A 25551-nucleotide genomic window follows, 5' to 3' on the forward strand; every position below is an offset into this window, starting at 1 on the left:
GACACAACATGAATGCAGAAAATTAAAACTCGTTATCAAACGGATGTAAAGTCAATAAAACCACAATCTCTTTGTTTGAGTTTTGCCGTTTTGAAAAGGTTGGCTTAAAGATTTCTTAATAGTTGAACAAATACATTCTGTTTTTAACCCGTTTGAAAGTACATTTCACTCAAAGTGTCACAAAGCAAAATTATTATTATTATTATTATTATTATTATTATCATCACTAATTTGTTCCTGACATGTCGATAGATATAAAAAATACAGATATAAAAATGAAAATAATCTATTTATACTAACATGAATTCATCCTTGCATATTTAAAGTTATTGTAAATCAGTCTGTGTTTTATGAAAATCCATTGACACAAAATAAATAATCTATATCCACTTATCGAGACAAAAATACTTATATACACACACACCTATATAACACATATATCTAATTCAACATGTCTGAAAAGGGGTACGAAGAAGTAAAACCCATTTAACCCTTCTTCAATAATCAATAATCATATTTTATAAATCCTGCTTCCTTAATCTTGTATATAAAAATAGATATACCTGAAGTTGTGGTGCAGCTCGAGGTTGGGAGAAGAAGAAACCCCCTGGTTCATGGTCCCAATAACATAAGGGCTGTACAGAAAGAAAAACACAATCAACCAAGATCGTTTCAAATAACGACCAAAACAAGACAAACCTTGAATTTACGTTTGACATTCATATCTTTTCACGTGTAATTTGCTTTTATAGATTTTAAATGTCGACAGAAATGCACCGATACCACACACTTGTTATGATAAATACAAATCTTATTATTTCCATTAAATGCAGTTTATTTAGCGACTGTAACAGTTTATTACTGCCGAGACGTCGTTCAGCTTCTTTTTCCACTGATACCTCGTCGTGTGTCTGCTTTCGATTTATGAATTTAATTGGCAATAAAGCAGCCGAAATGCTATTAATTCTGAGGGCATTTCCTCCGATGAAATTAGTTTGTGGCTTCTGGGATGCTGTAAATCTAAATATGAACAATTGGAGGTGAAATCAGAATTGAGCCTCTTGGTGATTAGTTAACATGGAGGTACTGAAGTACTGAAGTACTGAGAGAGCAGAGAGGAACCCTGAGGGTCAAATACTCTTACCACATACTTACATGCAGAAAAGCAACGTAATAATTAATTAAGGAGACACAATTCCTACTCAGAATTAGAACAATCTGGATTTTGTCACTGATTTCTTTCTTAAAACTGAAACAAACAAAAGACAGAGGTGAAGCTCTGGTCACCGGTTTAGATGTAGTTTAACTACTTTGATGAGAACTAGAACACAATATTGTACTTGAGAACCAATAATAGTACTGATATGTTAATTTTAATAATTCTATGTTATCTAAAGTCAAAGATCTTCAAAATCAATATATGTGTAAATTATTGCTGATCCAACGAATGAAAACAGTTTGAAACCAACATTTTGTATTCCTGTCGATTTTAAGACTCTAAATTAGTGAAGACAGTCTGTCCTCTCTGTCCCTGGCTGGTCTCAGCTTTAATAAGTGTGTTGCTCCAACCAGCCAATCAGAAATCAACCCTATATAGTGTCATCGGGGGATTAGCCAATCCCAATCAAGATTGAAGTGTGTGTCATCACATCAACAAATAAAGGAGAGTCTGTCCCCCCCTTTTTTTTTTTCAGACATTTACGTGATTTAAAACGGAGCTGCGACCGACAGCAGAACCCCGGCGGCGTTCCAGCGTCGAGGAACATCAGAATTCCGACCCACCATTTGTGGTACTTGCAGTTGAGGAAGCCGTTGAAGATGTCGCTGAGCGAGCCGATGTGGTGCAGGTTGTCCAGGATGACCACCGTGGGGAGCTCCATGTCCGTCTCCTCAGAGTTACACTGCTCAGCCAGGGTGGACAGGTACTGCCGCAGGTCCTGAGCGCCACAACCACAGAACGCCACAGCTCAACACAAGACTGGACGCTGCTGCAGCTCCACTATAATATCCCCAACGTCAGGTATTAACCTTGCATGTATATATGGATACCTTACAGGGGGAGTATCTGTTAAGATGACAAGCTCTAATCAAGATAAAAGGAAATGAAATAACAAAAAAGACATTTACTGAACAAAAACACTCTTCAAACTTCTTTTTTAAAAAAAAAAGTGGGTAAAACTAACATCTTCCACTGCTTTTAAAGATCAAAAACAGACGTCCATTATTTAAATGGGAGCACATTTTCTTTTCGTCAGAAAATGTCAGGAATTAAAGTCAGAAAAAAGAAAAGAAAAAACCTTTTAGGAGCAACAATTTGGTACCAGTATTCAGTAATATCACAGAAAGAGCAGCTTCTACACACAGAGGGAAGGAAAGCCGCTCGGTTCTCTCACTTCCCCTCTGCTTATTGATTCCATGTATTAATCTGTGGTACACGGTGTACTGGGCGTCAGCAGGTAAATGGCAGCTGGACTATATTCGGGGGAACCTTTCCAGTGTTCCACCTGGAATGAGAACCAGTTTTAGATCGGTGAACTGAGGAAGACGTCTGGGTGTTTAGGAGCGATGAGCGTCCTGGACACTGTGAGCCGAGGCGTTGGGTGTTTAACAGGAAGCTCATTACAGCCGATTGTGTTTTATGGTTTATGTGTTGTGCTTTTCTGAAGTTTTGGTGACTTTGAGAGTATTTTTTCCGCACCTTGCTGGAGTTCTGGTCCACGTTGAAGCTGGCCACATTGTGCTCGGTCACCTCCTGTCCCAGCTGGCAGATGATGTACTCGGCCAGCTTGGCTGCCAGGAAGGATTTACCGGTGCCGCTGGGTCCTGAGAGGATGATGCGCCGGTGCTCCATCAGGAGGTTGAGGTACCGCTGGATGATGGGCTTTGGGATGAGCGTGTCGAAAACGAGGCTGTCGATGCTGTTCTCCCTCACGCCTGATGAAATAAAGGAAGAACCAGCATCTCAGCCAACGAGGCCTCCGACCGACGTCTGAAATGTTGTGGCTCCCGGAGGAGAGACCGCTGACCTCTCAGGTTGACCTTGATGACGTTGTTCTCGCCCACCAGGTAGCCGCAGGGCAGCAGCTCAGGCACTTCGGCGGAATGGGAGCGAATGACTTCGCCCATCCTGTAACAGACGATGCTGTCCGAGCTGAGACCGAGGCTGGTCAGCGGGTCGACCCGGAACACGTACTCCTGCAGGGCGACGTGGACAGCGACACGTGAAACCAACATACCGGGTTCACAGGAATACCACGTGGAGCAGAGTAGTGATACTGCAAGATACTGTATTGATCCGGTACCAAGTAAATACAAGAATCAAAAACTTTTTAATATTCAAGGTGAATGAATCATCCAATTTGCTAAATCTGGATGATTTTCATGACCTTTAAGTGTCTGGAATGATTTTATCCTTCGGTTTATCAATTAGTTGAAGCTAGAACAGAATTTATATATATATACCTAAAATATATATACCTATATATATATATACCTATATATACCTATATATATATATATATATATATATATATATACACTATATATATATAACACTTTAGGTATATTGATTTTAGGTGTGTATATATATATATATATATATATATATATATATATACACACCTAAAATATATATACCTAAAGTGTTCCATCGCCCAGAAATAAAGCCTGGACTCGTGTGTTTAGTCTCAAATAAAGATCTTTGATCATTAAGAGGCCCACAAATAATTTACCATATATATATATATATATATATATACACACCTAAAATATATATACCTAAAATATATATACCTATATATATGGTAAATTATTTGTGGGCCTCTTAATGATCAAAGATCTTTATTTGAGACTAAACACACGAGTCCAGGCTTTATTTCTGGGCGATGGAACACCTTGGTTGAGTGAAGCAACGTGTTGTGACCCCAATGTCTGCAAAACGCACTTAGAAAAACTATCATCTCCTATTAACCTTCATCCCTGGAAAAAGAACTAAACAAAAAAACCAAGTCTTACTTTGAAGAGGCGACGGATGACCCCGTCCAGGACGTCCCACTTTGTCTTCCCGCTCACGCCGATGGACCCGATCAGGTACTCCTGCTTTTTACTTCCCTGAAGAGTTGGCAAAGCAAAGGTCGGTACAAGTACGAGTATACAGAGTGGTTTCAGCCCGAGGCATCATCATCATCACCGTCATCATCATCATCATCATCGTCATCATCGTCATCATCACTCACTAACCTTGGTGGTTTTTAGCCCGCTGCGGATGGAAACCACGATTCGCACGCTCCGGCCTTCTTTGCGTAGATTTCCCTCGTAGCTGTCGTCAAGCAAAATATCTGAAAACAAAAGTTTTTGTTGGAAAAACTTTTAATTCATCAGAGCCTTATAATCTATTATAAACAAACTCACTTTGCCTGCCGGCGAATTATAGCTGGAAATGGACAAAGTCCAAAGCAAAGCACAACTAATGGGTTTCTTTCATGTGATAATTACTTTTACATTTAATCTGTGTTCTTGTACAGAGTGATTTCTAGTGAGTCCACTGAATAATAATGGAAGAAGGGAAATTAAACAGACGGCAATCTATGACAGACGTAACTGATATGAGCGAGACAGAAGAATAAATAGAGTAGAAGCCATTAAGTAGAGAGTTTTTTTTTTTTTAGATTTGAAGAAATGAGGCTGAGAAATGGAGAAAATCTGCTATTGTGAAGGCAAAGCAATGAGAGCGGCTCATATAACCTACTAATTCAAACCCCAGAGCTCATTTTACACCAGTAATGTGTGAGAGGATTAGTGTGTGGTCACTGTCTATTAATCCAGTAACCTGGCCAGTCAGAAAAATAAATATCTATATCTACAGACTTTTGAAATTGACTATATTGATTAGATTTTGTGACATTTGACTGTGGGAATAATTAAATGATTGAAATCCATCAGCGTGGTAATTTCACCTTTTTGAAATGCAAACATTTAATTAAAGTTGGACTATTCTTGTCCAGTTGATATGAGACTGTACGCTGGTAATGGCGTCAGTAGCAACGGCCTCCATTCCTCTGTTCCTCTGCATCACATCTGAGGGACGTATCAGATCTTTTTTCATCTGCAGTGTCACAGGACTTCACTCCAAAAACCCTGTTCCAGTTATTAAACCTCTAAAACGCAGAGTCATCCTACATTTGGATCAACATGATACTTCTGGCTTTTAGTTTTTTGTATTGAAGCTAATTTAACTGTTTAACGGTGCTCGGAGCTGCTGAAAACAGCTTTTTGAAAATGGTTCCCGAGGTGGGACTGGGACTCCGGGGAAACGGTTAAAAAGCAACTTTTTGAAAACGTTCTAACTTTGATTTCTGAGGAAACGGGGGGGAAGTGCAACTTCTAGGTGCCACAGCACATCAGCGAGTCGATGGACAATATCAAGAATGGAGCGGCACATTATCCTGGAGTTTTATTTTGACAGTCACCATAATAACAATTCGACTTGGTACTTTTATTTTGACAGTCACCGTATTTTCAAAATGTTGCAAAACATTTCTGAAACTTGACCCTAAAGTGGAGTCTTTGCTATGAGGAATCTTTCCATTGCGCCGCCTCTCCAGAGCGTTGGTGTGTGTGTGTGTTGGTCGGGCTTCCCCGGGCCGCCGGCTCTGTGTTGGCCTGATAACGGCCTGTTGGCCGGTTCATCGCCGCTCTTGGCTCGTCCCAAATTAACGGGGGCCGAGTCCTCGGAGGGCTCCGCCTCTTCTCTGTTAATTAATGGACCAGTAAGAATTAGAAACCCTCCTGCGTCTGGACGTTGCAGGCCGGACCGATCCTCGCTGTGCTCAGCAGCAACACTTTCATGGTTTCATTCGGCTCCTCGGGAAAACTCACAATCCTCTGGTGTTTCTGGAACGAAGGAACTGAATGGAGCCCGGCGCTGCAGGAAAACACTGACCTGACATGATGGTGTCGGTGATGTTGAGGTTGTTGAGCGACAGCCCCAGGGACTGACGCGAGGAGGACGAGGAGGTGCTGGAGGTCTCGGAGGGCGGCCGGGCCGTCTTGATGGGCGTGGCCGTCGGCGTGGCGTTCCCGCTGGACTTGAGACGGTCGTTCTCGGCCTTCAGCGTCTCGATCTCATTCTGTTCATGGAGAGGAAGGTTCATTAGGACAATTCTCCTGCATCCTGCTGGCTACTTCTGTTATTCTGAATCGGTACGATTGGAATTACGGGCTGTGAAGACGCTTTTTGATCTACAAGACTTTCTTTGTACTGAAGGTTGAGTCTCCGATAAGACGTCTTACACGACCCCCACATCTGAGAGGAGCGGCGGCTTCTGAAGGCGAGGCAATCCGCACGCGCCGCCATCCACTTAACTGAGACATTCATGGCGATACGGATTATTCTTTGAAAATGTGCCTCCTTTAAAGTAGGAAATGACACCCCACTCTGAACATTAAGCTTTGAAATGGCACTTTTCTTTTCTTTTGTCACACTGACTGCAGTGGGAGCAAGCAAATAAATAAACCAAGGCGTTGCAGGGAGAAACTTTAGTCTGGAACCTTTATGGCTTGTGTTGGTAAACCAGGAAATGAATCTTCTGTTTCTCTTTTATTTTTAAAATCTATCTTAGTTTGCGGTGCTTGAAAACTTCTTTGCCCTTCCTTAAGTTGGTTCTGACGTTTGCTCCACTTCCAATAGGTTTCAAACTTTAAGAAGGATCTTGACATTCTGGGAAGGTTCGACTGTGGAAGAGAGAGAGATGACGGCGATACCGCCGTCATGGGAGAGGCAGATCTCTGCAGGCAGAGCACAAGTTGTGTTTCCAAAGATCAGCAGACGGATTTCTGCAGGAGTTTTGTACGAATTTGTGGTTTTGATTGTGTCTCTGCAGCAGTGCAGTCGAATTCTCAAGGAATCTCATGAAAAGAATAATCCCACCAACCATGGTTGTGATATTCGACTGCAATTACTTTGAATAATGAGACAAATTGTAATCCAACATATTGGTAAGGTACATTTATCAAAACAGGCAAAATATATAGAAATCTCACATTCAGATCTGGCATTTTCATTTGATTTCTAATTTGTTATTGGCCCCGTGGCGTTTTTAAAGATGGAAACCGAGTGTTTTTAAAAAGTTGCGTTTTCCTCGGTTTCCATGAACAAGCCTCTCCGAAAGTTTTTACCTTGGGAGCCATTTTCAAAAAGTTGCATTTTCAGTGGCTCTGAGCAATGTTGTTGTGTAAACAGACGAACGGAAATGTTGTGTTTTCACTTGAAAATGTTAGATTTAATTACTTTGATTTTAAACGGCTCAAATTATGTAAAATCCACTTCCTAAAGGTTCTCCAGCAGTACTACTCGTCCCCATACCTGGACTGACGTCCCAGAAGTGAAGACAGTCTGTCCTCTCTGTCCCTGGCTTGTTTCGGGTTTTAAAAAGTGTGTTGCTCCAAGCAGCCAATCAGAAATCAAACCCTATATAGTGTCATCGGGGGTTTAGCCAATCCCAATCAAGGTAGGCCCTCCCTTTGACTCCTCCCACAATTAGGCAGCTCTGCTCTGGCACATGGCACCACCAGAGGAAGTACTTCCTCCTCTTCCCAAGATGGGCATGTGTGGGCGGAGCCAGTCCAGCTCACACAGACACAGCAGATTCTGAATGTAGCTCCTATGATCCAATATTCAAATGAGGAAAATCAAGGAGGAGCTAGAAACTTAGAATACTGAAGGTTTCTGGAGCGACCAGACCAGGAGGAGGAGGAGAACAGGAGGAGGAGGAGAACAGGAGGAGGAGGAGGTGGAGGAGGAGAACAGGAGGAGGAGACCAGGAGGAGGAGAACAGGAGGAGGAGGAGGTGGAGAACAGGAGGAGGAGAACAGGAGGAGGAGAACAGGAGGAGGAGGAGGTGGAGAACAGGAGGAGGAGGTGAACAGGAGGAGGAGAACAGGAGGAGGAGGTGAACAGGAGGACAGGAGAAGTTTCAGCTCACCTGCATGCGGTTCATGGCCTCCCGGATCTGGTCCAGGTGATGAGCCGAGCTCAGCGCCTCCAGACGGATGTCGGTCAGCTTCAGCTCCTTCTCCCTCAGCTCGTTCTTCAGCTGCAGGATGATCTCAGCCTCGGCCTCGGTACATTCACACAGCCTGCAATCAGGATTACACAGAGGGAGGAAGGAGGGGGGTCACCTTCAGGGTTACAACACACACACACACACACACACACACACACACACACACACACACACACACACACACACACACACACACACACACACACACACACACACACACGTCTGGGTAGTACACACTAGTAGTTATAGGGAGGAGGTCAGCAGTAGTATGAGCAGGTGAACGGGGAAATGGACACTTGACACAGCAAATCGCTCCCCTTGATGATTCTTCATTATTTAACTGAAATAATCTCACACACTCCCGTCACAGTGAGAAAAATACTTCACATTGTGTCGCCGTGGAATTTAGATTTCACCCAATCCATGGAATGTCCCTTTGTGAATAATTTATTTGATGTGTTCTGGAGACATCGGAGTGAAATTTGTTTTCACTATTGGAGGAAAATACACAAAAATCTTTAGTTGTGATGATATTTAGATGTTAACAACATTTAAAATCCACACTCTGCCACATGCTCAGAGAAAAGCAGATAAAACATCTTTCAGTCTCAAATCATCTGTGCACATGCACGCAAAATGGCGCTTTGGCAGGCGGTTAGTTCCGTCATCAGTAACTAGGAACTATCAAACTGATATTTCAACCATTTTCATTTCTTCTTTGTAAAAATTGTGGATACACCGATACTGATGCTACTATAGGGTATCGGGTCCGACACTACACGGAGTACTAAAGAATCCCTGATACAACCCGGCGAGCATTACATGACACACTGCCATCATTTAATTGAGCTATAAATAAAGTAAATTTATCAGATTTTACAACTTTCCAACAGTTTTTGTTCATATGATGATTTAAGTTATAAAATAGAGCTACACCCGGTAGAGCGCAGAGCGTCATCAACGCCACATTTGTTTGCGGGATCGAATTAGCATCACTAGCATGTTAGCCGTTAGCTCATATCACTGTTAACTAGCCTGTCAGGCAGCGACATCACTGTGAAACACTGAGCAGGGAGCGTCTCCATGGCAACAGACGATGATCTCTGATCTCCCCCATGAGGAGCCTCTCTCATCCACTTTGTAGGACACGTTAGTCATTAACGTCTTAAAATCGAATGGTTTGGTCGTTGGATGATGACAAATCATCCCTGAAAATTTCCTGCAATTCGGGTGAGTCGTTTTTGCAAAAATAAATATATTACAAACCAAAAGATAAATAAATACACACAGACGAAAACATAACTTAACGGTCGTGTAAGTCAGATCGATCGGTTATGGTTCGAATATTTTATGGTGCGACGATCCCAAACAAAGTTACACACACCACACACACCACACACACACCACACACACACACACACACAGTCCCGGGAAGCCTGGTCAGATCCTGTTACCGGGATCTGTGCTTGTAGATCACGTGACCGTTTAGCTTTTTCTTTGAGGTCCAAACGGGGGAGGACTTGCTATCACAAATGCACTTGCTGGATGAAGGTCGGAGGGAAAAGAAACGCAAAGAGGGGGAAGGTGAGGGTTTTAAAACATTTGTTGAAGGGGGAGGGGGGGTGGGGGGAGAAAAACAATTATATTGAGAAAGAAAAACAAAACTAAACAGGAAGTGTGGAGAGCCTCTGCTGGGAGGGTGAGAAGACTCACTCTGTGGTGGAGGGCGAGGAGTGCAGCGTGGCGACGCTGCCTTGCCTGTTGTCGTGCTGCAGTTTGGGCGAGGACGGCAGGGAGTCGGTCATCTCCTCCATCTCGTCGTGGGCCGACTGCGATTTGCTTTTCTTCTTGCTGAACGCCTGCTTGAAGGAGCTGCGGAGCTGCAACACACAAGCAGGAGACGTCAGTGCTGAACTCCTCCACCCAACCCTGGTTCCTGGAGCAGGAGGTCACTCCCTGCTGCTTCCAAGCAAAACTCACTCTCTGGTGAAAAGGTAAAAGAGGCAAAGAGGCAAAGAGGCAAAGAGGCAAGGCCGTTAAAAGATGAGAAAGGCAGAAAAGGATGAGCGGTCTTTTATGTGGCCCTAAAAACTGAGTGGGGATGAAACGAGCATTCAAAATGAAGAAACGGGGGTTTCAGGATCCATGCCGACGCTCCCAGAGAGGGAAAGAGGAGGCTGCTCTACGAGAGGAAGGAGGCAGAAGAAATAAAGGTGGAAGTGGAGATGGGAGGGGGGTCACTACTACACACACACACACACACACACACACACACACACACACACACACACACACACACACACACACACACACACACACACACGCGCACGCGCACACAGAAGACACACTGGCAAACCACTGACCTGAGCCGGGATGGAGTCGGCCACCTGAAGACGCAGAACACACCCAACGTTAAGCCACACAAACACTCAACCACGCCACTTTACTGCCGCCCTGCTGGACTAAAGTTCAATACAGTCGTTACAGTTTGACGTCCAGGTAGAAGTAAAAGCTCGGAGCAGGTCTGTGAGCCGACTTCACATGAAAACATTTGGACTGAAGGCAAAACAGAAAAACGTGATGATGTGAAGGTTGTTGATGCGGCTTGAAGAAAGCATGATGGAACCACGAGAACACAAAATATCAGGAAACATTCAAAAGCTCAAGGCAAACACAAGGATGCACTGATACCGATACCAGTATCGGGTATCGGTACCAACCAGGTATCGAAGGTTCGAAGTGAAAACAGTCGCTGCTTACAGTCTGGAGAATCACGGTAAAGTTTAGTACTCGTTCTTTAAACAAAATTAGAATCAGAGCCTCCCCAGTTAAAACGTTCCTTTGGATCTGGATCTGGTTCTAATGGGTCATTTTCTAACTTACGCTGCTGAAGGTTGGGATGTTTAGCTTCTCGTGTCACTAATGACTGTCAGGTACATTTTCTTTTCTTTAACTGGAACTTTGCGTCCGTTCGTTTCCCCCCATCAAGAATAAAAAGCACACTTCTCAGTGTCTATACACGCCTGCTGGGGTCACTATATCTAAACAATGTGCACTAATATCGCTTTTCTTTCTTAGTGTCTGGTTCTGCTTTATTCATTAACTGCAGCTCGTCCAATGGAAGCAGGGCAAAGGTTATGCAAATGAATTAATTGTGGCTGAAATGAGGGACTTGTTGGTCTTCATGAGGCAGAGCTGAATTATTTTGGGGTGTGTAAGGGCCTGATGTTTGACCCTGTGGTGAACTACATCCAAGGTGAAGAGTGAGCGCTTTGCAGCAGTGAATAAAAAGTGCCTGCAGCTCCGGCAGAGTCAGAGCCTCCAATATGTCAGCTGTCTGCCTCAGGGCAGAGTGAAGAGCAGGAAGAGAGAACGACAAGCAGAGGAAAGGAACTTTTATGTTTTATGTTTGTTTATGTTTCCACAGACTTTTTGTTTTTTTGCTTTCTAGGAAGATGCAACGTTTATCAAGTCATGTTTCGCTGGAGGAACGTCGGCGACACTTTCAGCAAGTTTGTCTAACTTATTATTACTGAAGAAGTTGGACTTCTCTCCACCTGTTTTCAGACACGTTAAACTAGATGTATGTGTTTTATGTGTTTCTGTGTGTACGTGTAGTAAGTTAATATGCAAATTTAAATCTGTTCTTTCTTTCTTTCTTTCCAAAACTGCAAAAAATTGAAAAAGAAACAAGAGAAACAAACAGAATGAATAAAAACTAAAATATGTGTGTGAATAGATACAGTATTGTTTAATATTTTTGAATATACCTGTATTTTGTGTATTTCACCTGTCTGGAATGAATTAAAGTAAAAAAAAAAGGTCTAAAAATTTGTCTGTCTGAATATTCTTGAAACTTTCCATATTTCTGTCCTTGACTTTCTCACTTCACACGCAGATTCAAACTCTTCTTCAACCTCCAAACAACCTTCCAGCTCAACTTCACCAGGACGTCTTCATCTTTCCAATCTCATTTGCATCTGACCTTCCAAGTGGGTTCCAAGGGAAACAACTGACTGCAGTGCGGTTGACTCTACCTCAACACGTCTCTTGGATTGTAAAGAGTTTTGTGTCCTTGAACTTTAAATATGAGCTCTGGGATAGTAAAAAACAAAACAAATACAAGGTGATTCATAGGCTGATACTCTCATCACTTCATCACCAGTAGAGGACATTTTGGAAGACGTCATTATAATCACTGTTTGTGGTAAAAAAAGAAGTCATGTCTCTGAATTCCTTGAGCCAAATCCAAACGGAGCTATCCTGAGTCCATGCAGGTATTTTAATGCAGCTGAATGCAGTCAAACAATATTCCAACATTACAATAAGGTTTATTTCACAGAGACTCAAAACTATCCTATTTAATGCAGAGAAGGCGTCTTATCATTTAATACAGGCCTGCAGAGTGAATGCTTGGTAGCTTTACCGCTGAATAATTCATGTGCTTATCGGGAGCTTCTCACAATCACATCCAACTATTATTGTTAAAATATAAGACTTTTAATGCCGGTTACAGAATGGATACCTCACTTCCTCGGTCTTTAAGAGTGCAAAAAGTAAAATCTTTGGTCATTTATTTCTGTAAAATAAACCATTTTGTGATGTGTTGATGGAAAATCCTACAAAATGTGTTATTTATTTTGGAACAGTTCAGATAAACAACTACAATTTCTGTCTTTTGTTTTGTATTTGTATGAAATTTGTATAAAAGTACTACAATTTCACCAATATGATGCTTCAGTTCACCATGTGCTTTATAACCTACAAACATTTGTCCACATGCAGCTGGAACTCAGATATAGAGCAGGTTAGGTCATATTATGATCAGAGTAACTTAATTATAGGAATTATCTTCAATGTCGACACATTTCTACATCTGTGTAGTACGCACTAAAGTGCGCCCCTGGTGGTCAAATAGATATACTGCAGTTAATGTCATTTTAGATGGATAACGTCATTTCGTGGCCGAATTGGAGCCTCTGGCAGGTCCGTTTTCAGCCAATGGGATCGTATGTTTGACACCCTGGTCTAGAATCAATCTGCACTAACAAAGAAGAAAATCCCAAACTCTCTAATCCAGTTGAAAGACAAACTTTTGTGACTCAAAACCGTCTCCAATACACAACAAAAGTCTTAAATTTGACATAGTCTCCCTTTAAATACTGCAACTGTATCAACTAATGATTATTTTGGGTTCAACTTTTAAGGCAATTTCTCCTAAACAGTAAAATGCAGCCTGAAACATAATGAGAAAATGATTTATGAAGCTTCCTGTCCAGAGTTTTTTCCGGTTCTTTCTCTTTTCTCCACCTACCCAGCTCTTCTTCTTCTTCTTTTTATCCTCGCCGTCCTTGCCCAGGCTGCCCATACTGGAGTGACTGGCTGCACTGTTAATGCTGGACATACTTTCTGACGAATGCTGCCGTCTAATCCGGAGGTCTGGAGACGAGAGAAAATAGATTTCTTACTGGCGTCGTGCCAAACTGCCTTGGCTGGTGTCATTTTCTTGATTTCAGCTCCTGTGCAAAAACACTCAAATGCCAAATAAGCAGGTGTTTGTTTTATTAAATTTCAAGTTTCAAATAAAAACTTTTAGCCAGAAGTCGAAGCTGCTATTTAAGGACAACGTTCTGGTTCAATTCCCAAAGAGACCAATCAGGGAGGAATGAGCGTCTCCTCTTCAAATCGTCAGATGACTGAAACAAACGGTCCGGCGCCGCCGTTACCTTTGTGCAGGTGGTCCGGGCCATTGAGCGCCACCTGGATGGCTGTTTGTGCGTCGGTGTTCTGAGTCTTCAGCATCTCTATCGTCTCCCTCAACTCGGCCAGCTCGGACTCCTGCAGGGAGGAAGAGAGACGCTTTTAGCCTCGTCCAAACGGAGACGGACAAAATCTTTATTACTTTTAAATGAAACGGCTGAAACGCGTCCAGACCGGAGGTTATTTTAAAACAGCAATGACGCACTGAAACCAGTCGGAATCCACATATTTGCAACGTCACCCTCAGCAAAATGGCTTTAAATCAAAAGAATTGAGAGAAGAGTCTGACAGAGGAACAATGAAGCCGGCGCCACCTGCTGAGAATTTAAAAAAGAAGAAGAAAAGAACCCCCCTAATCAGATAGAGGGAGTCGCCTTTTCTGCCTTAATAAAACTCAGTATGGGCTGCAGATAGGATTTCTGCTTTAATTAAAAGTTCGGACGGCCTTGTTTGACAAAGACATCCCATTCAGCTTTAATTTATAGAGGATTAAAAAGCTGCATACGTGAGAGTGGGTGGGCGAACAGAGGAAAGCTCTCATGAATCGTTGACGGGATAAAACCTCTGAACGTATTGCTGCTGCTGTGTGATCTGTGTTTCACAGCCATTAAAGCTTAAATTCCACAAGCAGCCTTGTTTTCCACACGTTTGTGTGACGTGCTGAACTCTGGCAGGAGAGTTTTACCGACTTATGAATCAACAAGGTTTGGCTATGGTGAATAAATCCTATTTATCCAATAATTATACCTTTAATGATAGAAAATAGAGATGCACAGTGATAAGGTGTTTTTGTTTGTTAGGAAGCTGTAAAGTGCACTTTCATTATTTCTGCAACGAGAAATGATCAGCAACGACAAAGCATTAATTATTGTCAAAATATTCTGAGAAAATGAAAGAAAGACTTTATAGTTTAAAATTTTTTAAAATTTGACAAAAAATAAATGTTTACATGTTCGGTTAATTGTTTTTCTTAGTTGGTGTTCATTTTTGTAACATCACCAGGCTGATAAAAGCTTTAATTGTGATTTAATATAATATCGGTACGTGCAAAATGTTGTTCGACAAATATCGGCATATCAGATATCGGTACATATCCAGTATCGTTTGTCTCTAATAGAAAACAATTGAAGGAGTTAAACAAAACAAACTATTTCTCATCTCATCCGTTTCAATCTCATACAACTTCCCACTTTGGATGATTTCTTCAGCCTCCAGGTTTCAGAGTTCATCACAGAGTTTTTCTCTACCTTTTGTTCCGCGGTCATGGTGAGGCTCTGCAGGCGGCAGGTCATGTTACTCAGGCTCTTCTCGAAGGCCGCCACCAGGTGAGACTGCAGACACAGAGACACACAAAACACTGAGCCGAGCTGCTGCAAGTACAAGGTAACTGCAGTATCCGGATACTTCCACACCGGCAAAAACCGGGGAAAGTTTCTATTTCTAATTTCTAATTTAAAAAGGAGTCAAAGAAAGAAGAGCCTCAATAGAAGAAAAGCAGCTGGTTGATGACGACAGCGTTGAAGTGAGGAAGAGGAGATGTTTGTGTCCAGACGCTCTGTCCTCTTGAAGACGTTTCCACGCGGCTGAGATTCTCCTTCACTTGGACTGAGAATCCAGTTCAAACTAAACATCAATGTTTATTTGAACATCAGGCAGTTTTTGTTTTTCTCCATGTGACTCCACTGCTGCGTCTTACTGGCACCGATTAATCCTCACGGAGTTGAGCTTCAAATAAATCTGTCAAGACTAAAACCGCCAACAGAGTGGCGGGGAGGTGATCCGAGTGGAGCCGCCCTGCTCTTCTTCCACCTGGAGACACGACGGTGCTGCCAGCTCATCCCCTCACCTGTCAGGCCAGGTACGTCACAGGAAGCTGGCCCAGACCCGGCACTCAAACCTGAACACACAGTCCCTCCATTGTTCTAATCTGTGGAGTTTGATTCACTGAATTAGGAAGTACTGATTGTCAGTCTGTAGTTTTACTCCACTGGACCCTGTTCTGCCTGTCCTCCCGTGTCCCTGCTGACTCAGCGCCGGTTTTGACCTTTTCCATTCCTCAGCTGTTCCGACTCATCTCTTTCCAGCTCCACCTGCGAGCGCCGACTCATCGCGCCCGGCCCACCTGTCCACTCCGAGTGAGGCGCCCGTCAAACGCTGCAGCGTCCAGAGAATGCACCATCTGTCCCCGAGCCACCCCTGACCCCTGTCCTGATCCGGGGGTCATGAGAGGAGGCGGAGCCAATGAGAGAACTCAACTCAACTCGCGGCGCCAAACTCGCTTCAGTGAACCAACATCTCGTTATATAAATATACAACTTTTTTAATTCTTAAAAGGTTTTCTTCATATTTAAAGGTACAAAAAGGAACATTTCAGTCTTATTTTTAAGTGAAATGGACGATTATGTGACGTGTTGATGGTGTATAAAGTTATTTAATTTGCGTCAGGCACTTTGGACTGTGGAAGAGTCGACATGATGATGGCTGATTGTTGCATTCTGCAAGATAAGCTGCCACTTTCCCTCTACAGCAGGAGTGTCAAACACATTTTAGCTCAGTTTTATCTCACGTGGGCCGAACAGGTAGAATAGTACCATGATAACCTTTCAATTTATACTTTAACGTGTTTTTTCCTTTCCCTGGCGCAGAGTACACGAGAGGAAAGTCTCTATATATTTTACAAAACCAGAGAATTACTATGATTCCAATATATAAAAAGTGCATTCACAGCAGAATCCTGCACACCACAGCAAGTAGGATGAACAGGCTGATGGGACTGAAAGTCAAAGTCAGCTTTATTGCTGATTCATCAATATTTTCGCGACACCCGGTGGATTGGATTTGAATTTCAGCTCCGACTCTGCAAACATAATTCACAGCAGCCGTCGGAATGCATGTGAATTTAGTTGTGCGCTGAGTGATAAAATATATATTTCCCTACATTTAAATTCTGAAATTCCAGTAAAGAAAAGGCGCAGGAGGAAAAGTTCTTGGTTCAGTACAGCAGGCGACAGTGTGTGAAGCGGCGCCAGACTTTGGGCCTCATGTTTGAAAGATCTCCACGACGATGTAATTGTAATTTATCGCTTATTTCATCTTGATCGAGTGATTCAAACACTCTGTCGTCAAATATAAGAACTATTTCTTCAGAAAATGATGATTATTTCACTTCTGATGTGGACTGTTGATGCTGGATGATATAAGATAAAGGGACAGATTGCTTTTCCTCTTTCTGAGAAAACATCTTGAAAATAGCAGATTGTCTGTGAAGTGGGAGTCGCTGCTCAGCATTTGAAGCAAGCATGTCTACATGTGGACAGAGAGGAAGAGGCGGCGGCTGCGCTCTGAGGACTCGGACCGTGGGCGGGGAGCGGCGCTTCCTGAGGCGTCGGGAGGATGAGGCGAGCTCAAAGCTCCAGAATGGCGCCAGGCTGTCATGTAGATACGGAGTGATGCCGTTTCACGACAGCAGAGCCGGAGAATCTTTTCTTTTCTCTTATTAATTCTAAATCCCACCAGAGTCGGAGCAGTCGAGCACGGACCGGCTGCTCCTGCACACGCGCGTGTGTGTGTGTGTGTGTGTGTGTGTATTGCCAGATTATCATATTTAAAAAAAAAAAGAAGCAGAAAATATGTTGTTTCCTGACGTGTTGAGGGTTGCACGGTGCCGTCTCCATTGGCGTCGTCAGTTTTCAATCACATCTAAACGGCCTGTAGAGATGAACGTGAGGACGTCATCCGGTTATACTGATTCCGGGGCCAGACCACCGCCACACTGGACGCCACGGAAGGTTGACCGCAACAAGCTTCAGTAGGTTTCACAAACTGTTCCACCAAATCCAAATATCCACCTTCTCAAGTCAGTTGTCAACAAAACAACTATCGAATCAATTATATAACTAAAAGAGCAATTTCTTTCGATGCACGACTGCTTTTCTTTCCCTTGATAAACTCACCCTGCGCTGTGAGGAGAATAAGATTTAAGGCCGCCCACGGCAGCGCTCGTCATCCGAACACTCATCACTTTGAAAAAGCCTTGAATTGTGTGGATTTCTTCTTAAGCCATGAGAGAGTGAAGGTTGTTCAGCCTCGACAGTGTCTGAGTCGTTTTTACTTTTCACACCATCAATTAATCACAAATAGAAAACGTGAAACTAGAAATCGAGGTGATTTAACAAGTTTTAGTGGCTCCATTCATTTATAATTGTATTTTCTAGAGCGTATCTCCACAGACCGCCTCATAGTGAGGGTGGATTCCCTGATTGGGACGAGAGTCTGCACGTTCTCCCTGCGCTGACTGGATCTTTAAAAATGTGAACGTGTGAATTTGAGCGGTTGTTTTTCTCTGTTTGGGCTGATTACCTGCATTCTCTATCACACGTCAAATATTACTCATATAGATTCACTCTAAGCAGGAAAAAGCAGAGATAAGCGACGGATTTCAGTAAATTATGTATTTTAAGACTCAGCTATGGAAGCATTAAAAGTTAAATCCTAAAACGTCTAAACTTTGCTGTTCAAACTATTTTGATCCTTCTTATATCTCCACACAACCTGCGGATACGAGAAATCCATCGAAACGATCAGGTAGAGTAGAATTCATTTCCCCGGCTTCTGATCCCATCTGATCTTTAATACCTCATCATATCAGACGTGACATTTGCAGATAATGTGCAGGACGTACCAGACGTACCAGACGTACCAGACGTTTGCATGAGCTGGTAAATAAACCCTAGAGCTTCTGCGTGGAAGAGGAATGAGTGGAATACAACCTGATGATGTTTTAACTGTGGATGAACCACCTTGTCTCAGTTAAATACTCATCGCTGTGCGGGTGAAGTAAAAACACTGGAAAACTATAAAAAAAAAAGGAATTTAGAGGATCTGAATCCATCAATGTGTCTCTGATACGGTTAGTGGAGAGCCACTCACACACACATTCACATCTACACACACTAATAAACTAATAAAGTGCATGTTGTTGCATGAAGGAGGAAACGAGAAGACACATCGAAAAAACCTTTAAAGGATAATAAGAATAATAATCTATCATCCAGACCGTGAGGCTGAAGGTCTGGCTCCCCGACACTCTCCTGTCTTCGTCAATAACTTCCTCCAACGATTCAAGAGAAAACACATCGTTTACACAGAAAAAGCCGAAGCGCTGAAAACGATGCAGTTTTCTTGTTGGGCCACTAGTGGGTGCTGTTGGTTGTTTTTCTAAAGAAACCCCACATGTGCATGCAGAGAATAATAAGCTGTAAACATTAACAAGTGAGTACGCAGATGTTATCATGGACAGACGACCAAGTTGGATTGCCAGACAGCGCCACCCTGTGGTCCAACACGCTAACGACATCGTTTTCCAAAATGTGTAAATAAAAACACAACAACTGTTTTCTCACTCGAAAGGTTGTCGTACAAACTGAGCGTGAATCTGGATTTTAAGGGGTTAAATCGTCACTGTTGCCAGGAGACAAGAGTCTCTGCACACACCCTGGAAAATCTCCCAACGAGAGACGAAACTCAGAACGCACTCTTCAAACACAGAGCGGGAGAATTAGTGGGCGTCTGAAAGATTTGTATTCCTTGCAGGGCTTAGATAGGCGATGCTTCCAAGAAAAAAAAAACAACAACAAAAAAGTGTGACAGCAGGTTATCATGCAAATGAGCCGGCTGTTGTGACAGCGTCTCCTGAAGTCAACAGACTCACGTTGGCAGCCAGCTGAGACGTCAGGGTCGCCACCTTCTCCTGAGAGGCGTCCAGCTCCCGGCGCAGCTTCCTGATTTGCTGTGTTGGAAAAGGGGGAAAGGTTCGGTTAATGCTCGGCCAAACAACACGCAACCGGTATTAAAACAAAACAAAATAAAAACAACAACGTTGAACTTGCAACGTTCCCATTGCTGACAACTGGGAAAAAAAAAAAAGAAAAGAAAGTGTGACAGTGAAGTGTGAACATAAAGAGTGGGGGATTACCGTGGAGTTTTGGACTGTTTGGCCCTTGATTAAAAAGAAAAGAGAACATTAACACTGTCGCATGCCTCCATCAAACAGCCTGAACTGGAGAGACGGAGGTTATCGGCGGCTCGGCAGGGAGAGGAGAGACGTCTGGGTCAAACAGTATCAGCAAACACCTACATCAGGAGCCAAACGGCTCAGAAAAGACATTCTTCTTTAATACAAACTACAAGAGGACACGCCGCCCATGTCGTCTTCCTGTTTAAACATCAGACATTAATGTCATTCTGACGTTTCCCTTCATCTTATGTTTGAAATCATTTCTGCTTAAATGTCGGAGTGTTTTTCTGTCACGTTGAAATCGCTGAGAGATGAACAAAGATCTTATTGTACATTTTGATGGCTTGTGGCAGACATGATTTCTATTATACGACTTTATCTTTGTAGTTTAAAGCATCAAACTGCCCATTAGAACGTTTTTCCTGCACTTTTCCAGTTTATTCAAACAGACCGAGGTGAAGTACAGTGAATGAAGAAGTGAAGTAATCAGAGTAAATCAGGCCTAAAGACAGGACTCCAGACTGTTCCTGACCAGTTGTGAACTTTAGTCTTAAAACAGTTTGAGATGGAAGTTCCTTCTGACTCTAGTAAGTTTATCACCTGCTGCACCGAGCGAAGTGGATTTTATAAATGTTGGTACGACGGGAAGGTTGAAGGACGTTATTGGACTGGAAGGAACCATGATGATAAGAAAGGTTCTACTGAAGGTTCCTTCAGTAGAACCTTCAGTAGAAAGGTTCTACTGAAGGTTCCGTCCTGAAAAGAAACTAAAACACATCAGATATACGGCCGAATTATATCAAAGAGAAGAACTTAGATTCTGTGTGCGGTTTGTTCAAGAGTACTTTGAGACATGTGACTGTACTTTTCAGTTAATATGTAATTACAATACTTCAAATCTCCTTCTTGAAAAGTATTTTGTGTAAAAAGAAAAGCCACACATGAAGTATTCCTCTTTCCTCTCTGTCTTGGAGCTTCCACTAAAGGAACAGGAGGAGATTCCAAGTCTCTTCTGCTGCAGGAGCAGAAACGCTTCTGACTCGGATATAGTTAGACGAAGCTGCCAAACAGGACATGAGGGGAAAACGTATCAGAAGAGAAGAGATTAGATTAAAGAACAGAGTCTGAAAAAGATGAAATCCAGCAGTTTCCAGGGTTCAAACTAACTCCTCCAGGTATTTGCTTTTAGTGTTTGATCCAGACTTTAAGTTGAAGCTCAGCAGGACAGAAATGAACCAGAAAATCATCAAAAAATAGAAAAACATAAATCAAAGAAAAATCAGTGATAAACAGGAGATGTAATTGTATTTTTGTGAAAGACTCCAAAAAGAAAGAATCAACAGAGCAGGACTTTACACGTGTTTAGTGTTGGTCATGAGCGAAGTGTGTCAGAATGATTTTAATGGAGACGGAATAAATACGTCTTCATTAAAAAGCGACACAAAGAATTGAACCTTGACGATTTATCTGTGATCGATATTCTTCTGTGTTTGTAGAGTTCAGATCTGATTTGTTCTGCTGTAAATATCAATAAATATCAATAAATATCAGTAAATATCAGTAAATATCAGTAAATATCAATAAATATAAATAAATATCAGTAAATATCAGTAAATATCACTGTTTGTGCTTTGATTGACGAACAAGTTTCCTGCTTTGCAACGGAAAAAACAAGGCCACACACACACACACACACACACACACACACACACACACACACACACACACACACACACACACACACACACACACACACACACACACACACACACACACACACACTCTTACCTCTGAATGTGCTTTTTCCTCCGTCTGAAAGAGAAATGTTAAGAAACATCGGATTATTGTTCAGTCAGCGGCTTTTTAAAAAATGGATCCGATGATCCAGAGACGAAGGATCTTCAGCCCAGATTAAATCAAACCGAGATTAAAGGGACAGAAAAAAATGGCCGATGGAAGAGTGGTTGAAACGGAGTGAAAGTTGTTGTTTTAATAAACATGAAATAAACAAGCGACGCTGGAGAGACCGGCTCCTCTGGCGTTTCTCCTCACAGGAACCAAGAGCTTCTTCAGACGTACAGCAAACGTGTGAATCAATCTTCTGACTGGATCATGATCATTATTAATAATAATAATAATAATAATAATAATAATAATATCCACACTAAAGGAACTTTACAGGCAACTCTTGCTGGTTTACCATCATACAACCACAAAAAAGAAACCACTACTTTCTCAGTAGTTGACGGTGTCTCCTTGCTTCTTACCGCAGAGTACAGTGAAGACGTGCTGGAGACGAGAGACAGCGAGGACCCGTGAACTGCAGGAGAGAATCAGAGAACGAGTGAGTGACGAGTGAAACATGTGACTCATTCTGGTTTAGTTCCCACAGACAGAAAAATGTCCCGTTGACTGAGCGGGACGGGTGAAACGGCCTCATCATTACCTTTAAATGTTCACGTTGTGGCGCAGAGAGTACTTCATGAAAAATGTCTCTATTTACACAAAACCAAACCATCACGACAGAAAATAACTACAATCTCAATATAAAGCCAATTTGAATGCAAAAGACAATCAAATGTCCAAAAAAACCTCTAAAGCTTTTGCATTCTAGTTTTTTTTACACACTCTATGTCTTGTCATGTGACTCTTAAATGGTTTGATGGTTTGGAAGGATTGGACACGAGACACAATTAATGTCTCATATCACCCATAAAAACGTGTTACTGTACTTTAGCAGATACAACAGCTAGGAGAGTTAAAAAAAATACAAATTTCACTATATTTTGCACAAGTTTCATTAAAATGGGCTTTATGTTGAGATTGGAGTCATTTTCTGTAGTAATTGTTTTTTTCTTTTTTTAAATATCGACATCTTCATCACGTGTACTCTGCGCCACCACAAAGAAAAATGTCAGAGTTTAAATTTAAAGGTTATTAAGGCGGCATTTCAAGATGACATTGAACTGTCTGTGGAACCGTGAGACCCTGGGTTTAAAGAGTGTGTCCCACCTTCGTCTGTGCTGTCCCGGAAGGACCCGGAGCGGCTGATGGCCCGGGGCCGGTCCTCCAGGGAGGTGGCGCTGCCCCCTAGTGGGTGGCCCTCGCCGTACAGGTCGAAGGAGTCCTGGGCGGGGATGCTGTTGGAGCGGCTCATGCTGCTGCTGCCCGGCGGCAGCGTGTACTGGCTGACGTTGGTGGGGCTCACTGCGCAGAAACAAAACACGTCAGTTGGATTTTAATTCCTCGTGTTGATCCACGTGACTGATTGATGGCCGCAGGTTGGACTGACAGAGGTTGGAGTAGTGGTATTTTCCAGTGGTGGTGCAGGCGGCTCCAGGAGGGGACAGTGGGGACTGGCTGCCGGTGTCCTGGAGGCCCCCTGTGGAGTGGGACCTCAGCCACTCCTTGCCCTCCTCGTGGGAGGTCTGCCGGGAAGACGGAGGGTACCTGGAACCACAACACACACACACACACACACACACACACACACACACACACACACACACACACACACACACACACACACACACACACCGTGAGCCGCCGGCATGAGCAGCGAGTCTGAGGAGCTTCAAGAGGCGACAAAAGCAAAGTGAACGTGCAGTTCTGCCACACAGATGCTCATCTGCATGCATCCACACGCATTCAGCTCTATACGTACTCACACACACTCACACAGCGCCAAGGCTTAAAGCTGCCAACACCCCCCCCCCCCCCCCCCCCCCCCCCCCGACAGGCAGCAGAAGGCCCCCTTATCACACGCATGACAATCGGCCATATTTAATCCTCCGAGGGTGATAATTGAGTTTGCACTCATCCCTTTTCAGCAACGTCTTCCATCCAGTGGAGCCATTACTACGCCTGTCACATCTGACCCCCCCCCCCCCCCCCCCCCCCCCCCCCCCACCCCCACCCCCACCTTCGCCAAGCGACGGGACACTGCAGCATTTTGCCTCCCGACGGGGTGGGAACGAAACGGACTGGAAAAACCAAAGAATCCTCAACATGAGAGGGAAGCTGGGTCACACTGAACTCCTCTGCCGAGGAAGCTTTAGAGCTGCGAGCTGCCGGGAAACTTCTGGACGCAACCTCAGAACCAACAGGCGTTAAAACAGGAGTGTCTCCTCCATCACATCTCGCTGGATCGAACAGGTTTATGGTATCTCTGTCTCCGTCCTGTTAGTCCCTCCCAAATTCAAACCATCCATTTCTTTCTAAACGGTTTCATGGAGCAGCGAGGCTCGGCGCCGACATCCTGCCTGCATGTCTTACTGCGTCAGACGAGAGTTAAACTGAGATTCATGTAGATCAGCTGAAAGAGAAAAAACCCTCCTGCTTGATAAACCTGACAGCTTTTACACTCTGATACTTTTAGAATCAATTGGAATCTAATTTAGACGTTGGAAACTCCAGTACGATTAAGTGAAAAAAGAAAAGTGTCAGGAATGTGGTATTGTAATCTGCAGGACTTTATATTCTTTTGTCAGAGAGACATCTACTTTATTATGGATTTATTACAGCAATTAAACCATTAAATGAAGTATTAAAAAATCTCCGTCTTTTTTGCATAATAAAGTTTTTGTAATTATTCAAATCATGCGGGAGCAGAATTGGACTTTTGTTTGATAATTCCACTAAAATATGTGGGAAGTGTTCTGAAAAATCTGATTTGTGTACTTCATGACCTCAAGGTCAGTATAAAGAGACAGTCTAACATGCAAAGTATACAATCAAATCTGAAGTAAAATGACATAAAGGGGTATAAATTCACACATATTTTAACATTTCTAGTTAATAACCAGCTATAGATTCCATTAAAGAACACCTCTTCTTTATTATTACAGTCCAAATATAATATAATATAACATAACATAACATAACATAATATAATATAATATAACATAACATAACATAACATAATATAATATAATATAATATAATATAACATAACATAATATAACATAATATAATATAATATAATAAAATATAACATAATATAATATAATATAATATAATATAATATAATATAATATAATATAATATAATATAATATAACATAACATAACATAATATAATATAATATAACATAACATAACATAATATAATATAACATAACATAACATAACATAACATAATATAATATAATATAATATAACATAACATAATATAACATAATATAATATAATATAATAAAATATAACATAATATAATATAATATAATATAATATAATATAATATAATATAACATAACATAACATAATATAATATAATATAATATAATATGATATAATATGATATAATATAACATAACATAACATAACATAATATAATATAATATAATATAATATAATATAATATAATATAATATAATATAATATAATTGTGTGCATATTTAAGAATAGATATGGTGACTTTGTGTAGTTGTCTTTGCACAGTGGTTATGTTTAACCATGGTTTTTAATTAAATATTCAGGCTAAATTCATAAATCAGGTTTACTGACTGGGAACAGGGGATGAAGCAAAGCAGCTCAACACTAAAACAGCAAAAATAAAAACACCTCAACAATTAACTTTTGGCCCACATATTTAAAATTTGTAATTAATTTTAAATTTTCAGTTGAGAGGAAAACATATAAAGATTTAATTTCCAATAAAGGTTTTGTGTTTTTTTAATACTATAACTTCCTTGAACGTCCTTCCAGCAGCGGC

General features: G+C 42.0%; 1 protein-coding gene across 1 annotated transcript in view; it reads right to left on the reverse strand.

Moving 5' to 3' along the window:
* The window catches only part of nav3 (neuron navigator 3), a 285560-nt gene that overhangs the window by 6419 nt on the left and 253590 nt on the right, over positions 1 to 25551 (reverse strand). Inside the window, exons 19-38 of the mRNA XM_080492455.1 lie at positions 23132 to 23289; positions 22852 to 23046; positions 22107 to 22159; positions 21628 to 21651; positions 19798 to 19821; positions 19534 to 19611; positions 15071 to 15154; positions 13790 to 13901; positions 13378 to 13502; positions 10427 to 10450; positions 9777 to 9943; positions 9518 to 9604; positions 7983 to 8136; positions 5942 to 6128; positions 4240 to 4337; positions 4015 to 4110; positions 3027 to 3195; positions 2699 to 2934; positions 1783 to 1937; positions 564 to 635 (exon numbers count right to left, since the gene is read on the reverse strand). Coding sequence (XP_080348581.1) covers positions 564 to 635; positions 1783 to 1937; positions 2699 to 2934; positions 3027 to 3195; positions 4015 to 4110; positions 4240 to 4337; positions 5942 to 6128; positions 7983 to 8136; positions 9518 to 9604; positions 9777 to 9943; positions 10427 to 10450; positions 13378 to 13502; positions 13790 to 13901; positions 15071 to 15154; positions 19534 to 19611; positions 19798 to 19821; positions 21628 to 21651; positions 22107 to 22159; positions 22852 to 23046; positions 23132 to 23289 — 2298 coding nt within the window. The remainder of the gene's footprint in view (positions 1 to 563; positions 636 to 1782; positions 1938 to 2698; positions 2935 to 3026; positions 3196 to 4014; positions 4111 to 4239; positions 4338 to 5941; positions 6129 to 7982; positions 8137 to 9517; positions 9605 to 9776; positions 9944 to 10426; positions 10451 to 13377; positions 13503 to 13789; positions 13902 to 15070; positions 15155 to 19533; positions 19612 to 19797; positions 19822 to 21627; positions 21652 to 22106; positions 22160 to 22851; positions 23047 to 23131; positions 23290 to 25551) is intronic.

This window comes from Lipophrys pholis (assembly GCF_963383615.2).
Source record: "Lipophrys pholis genome assembly, chromosome: 22".
NCBI lineage: Eukaryota > Metazoa > Chordata > Actinopteri > Blenniiformes > Blenniidae > Lipophrys > Lipophrys pholis.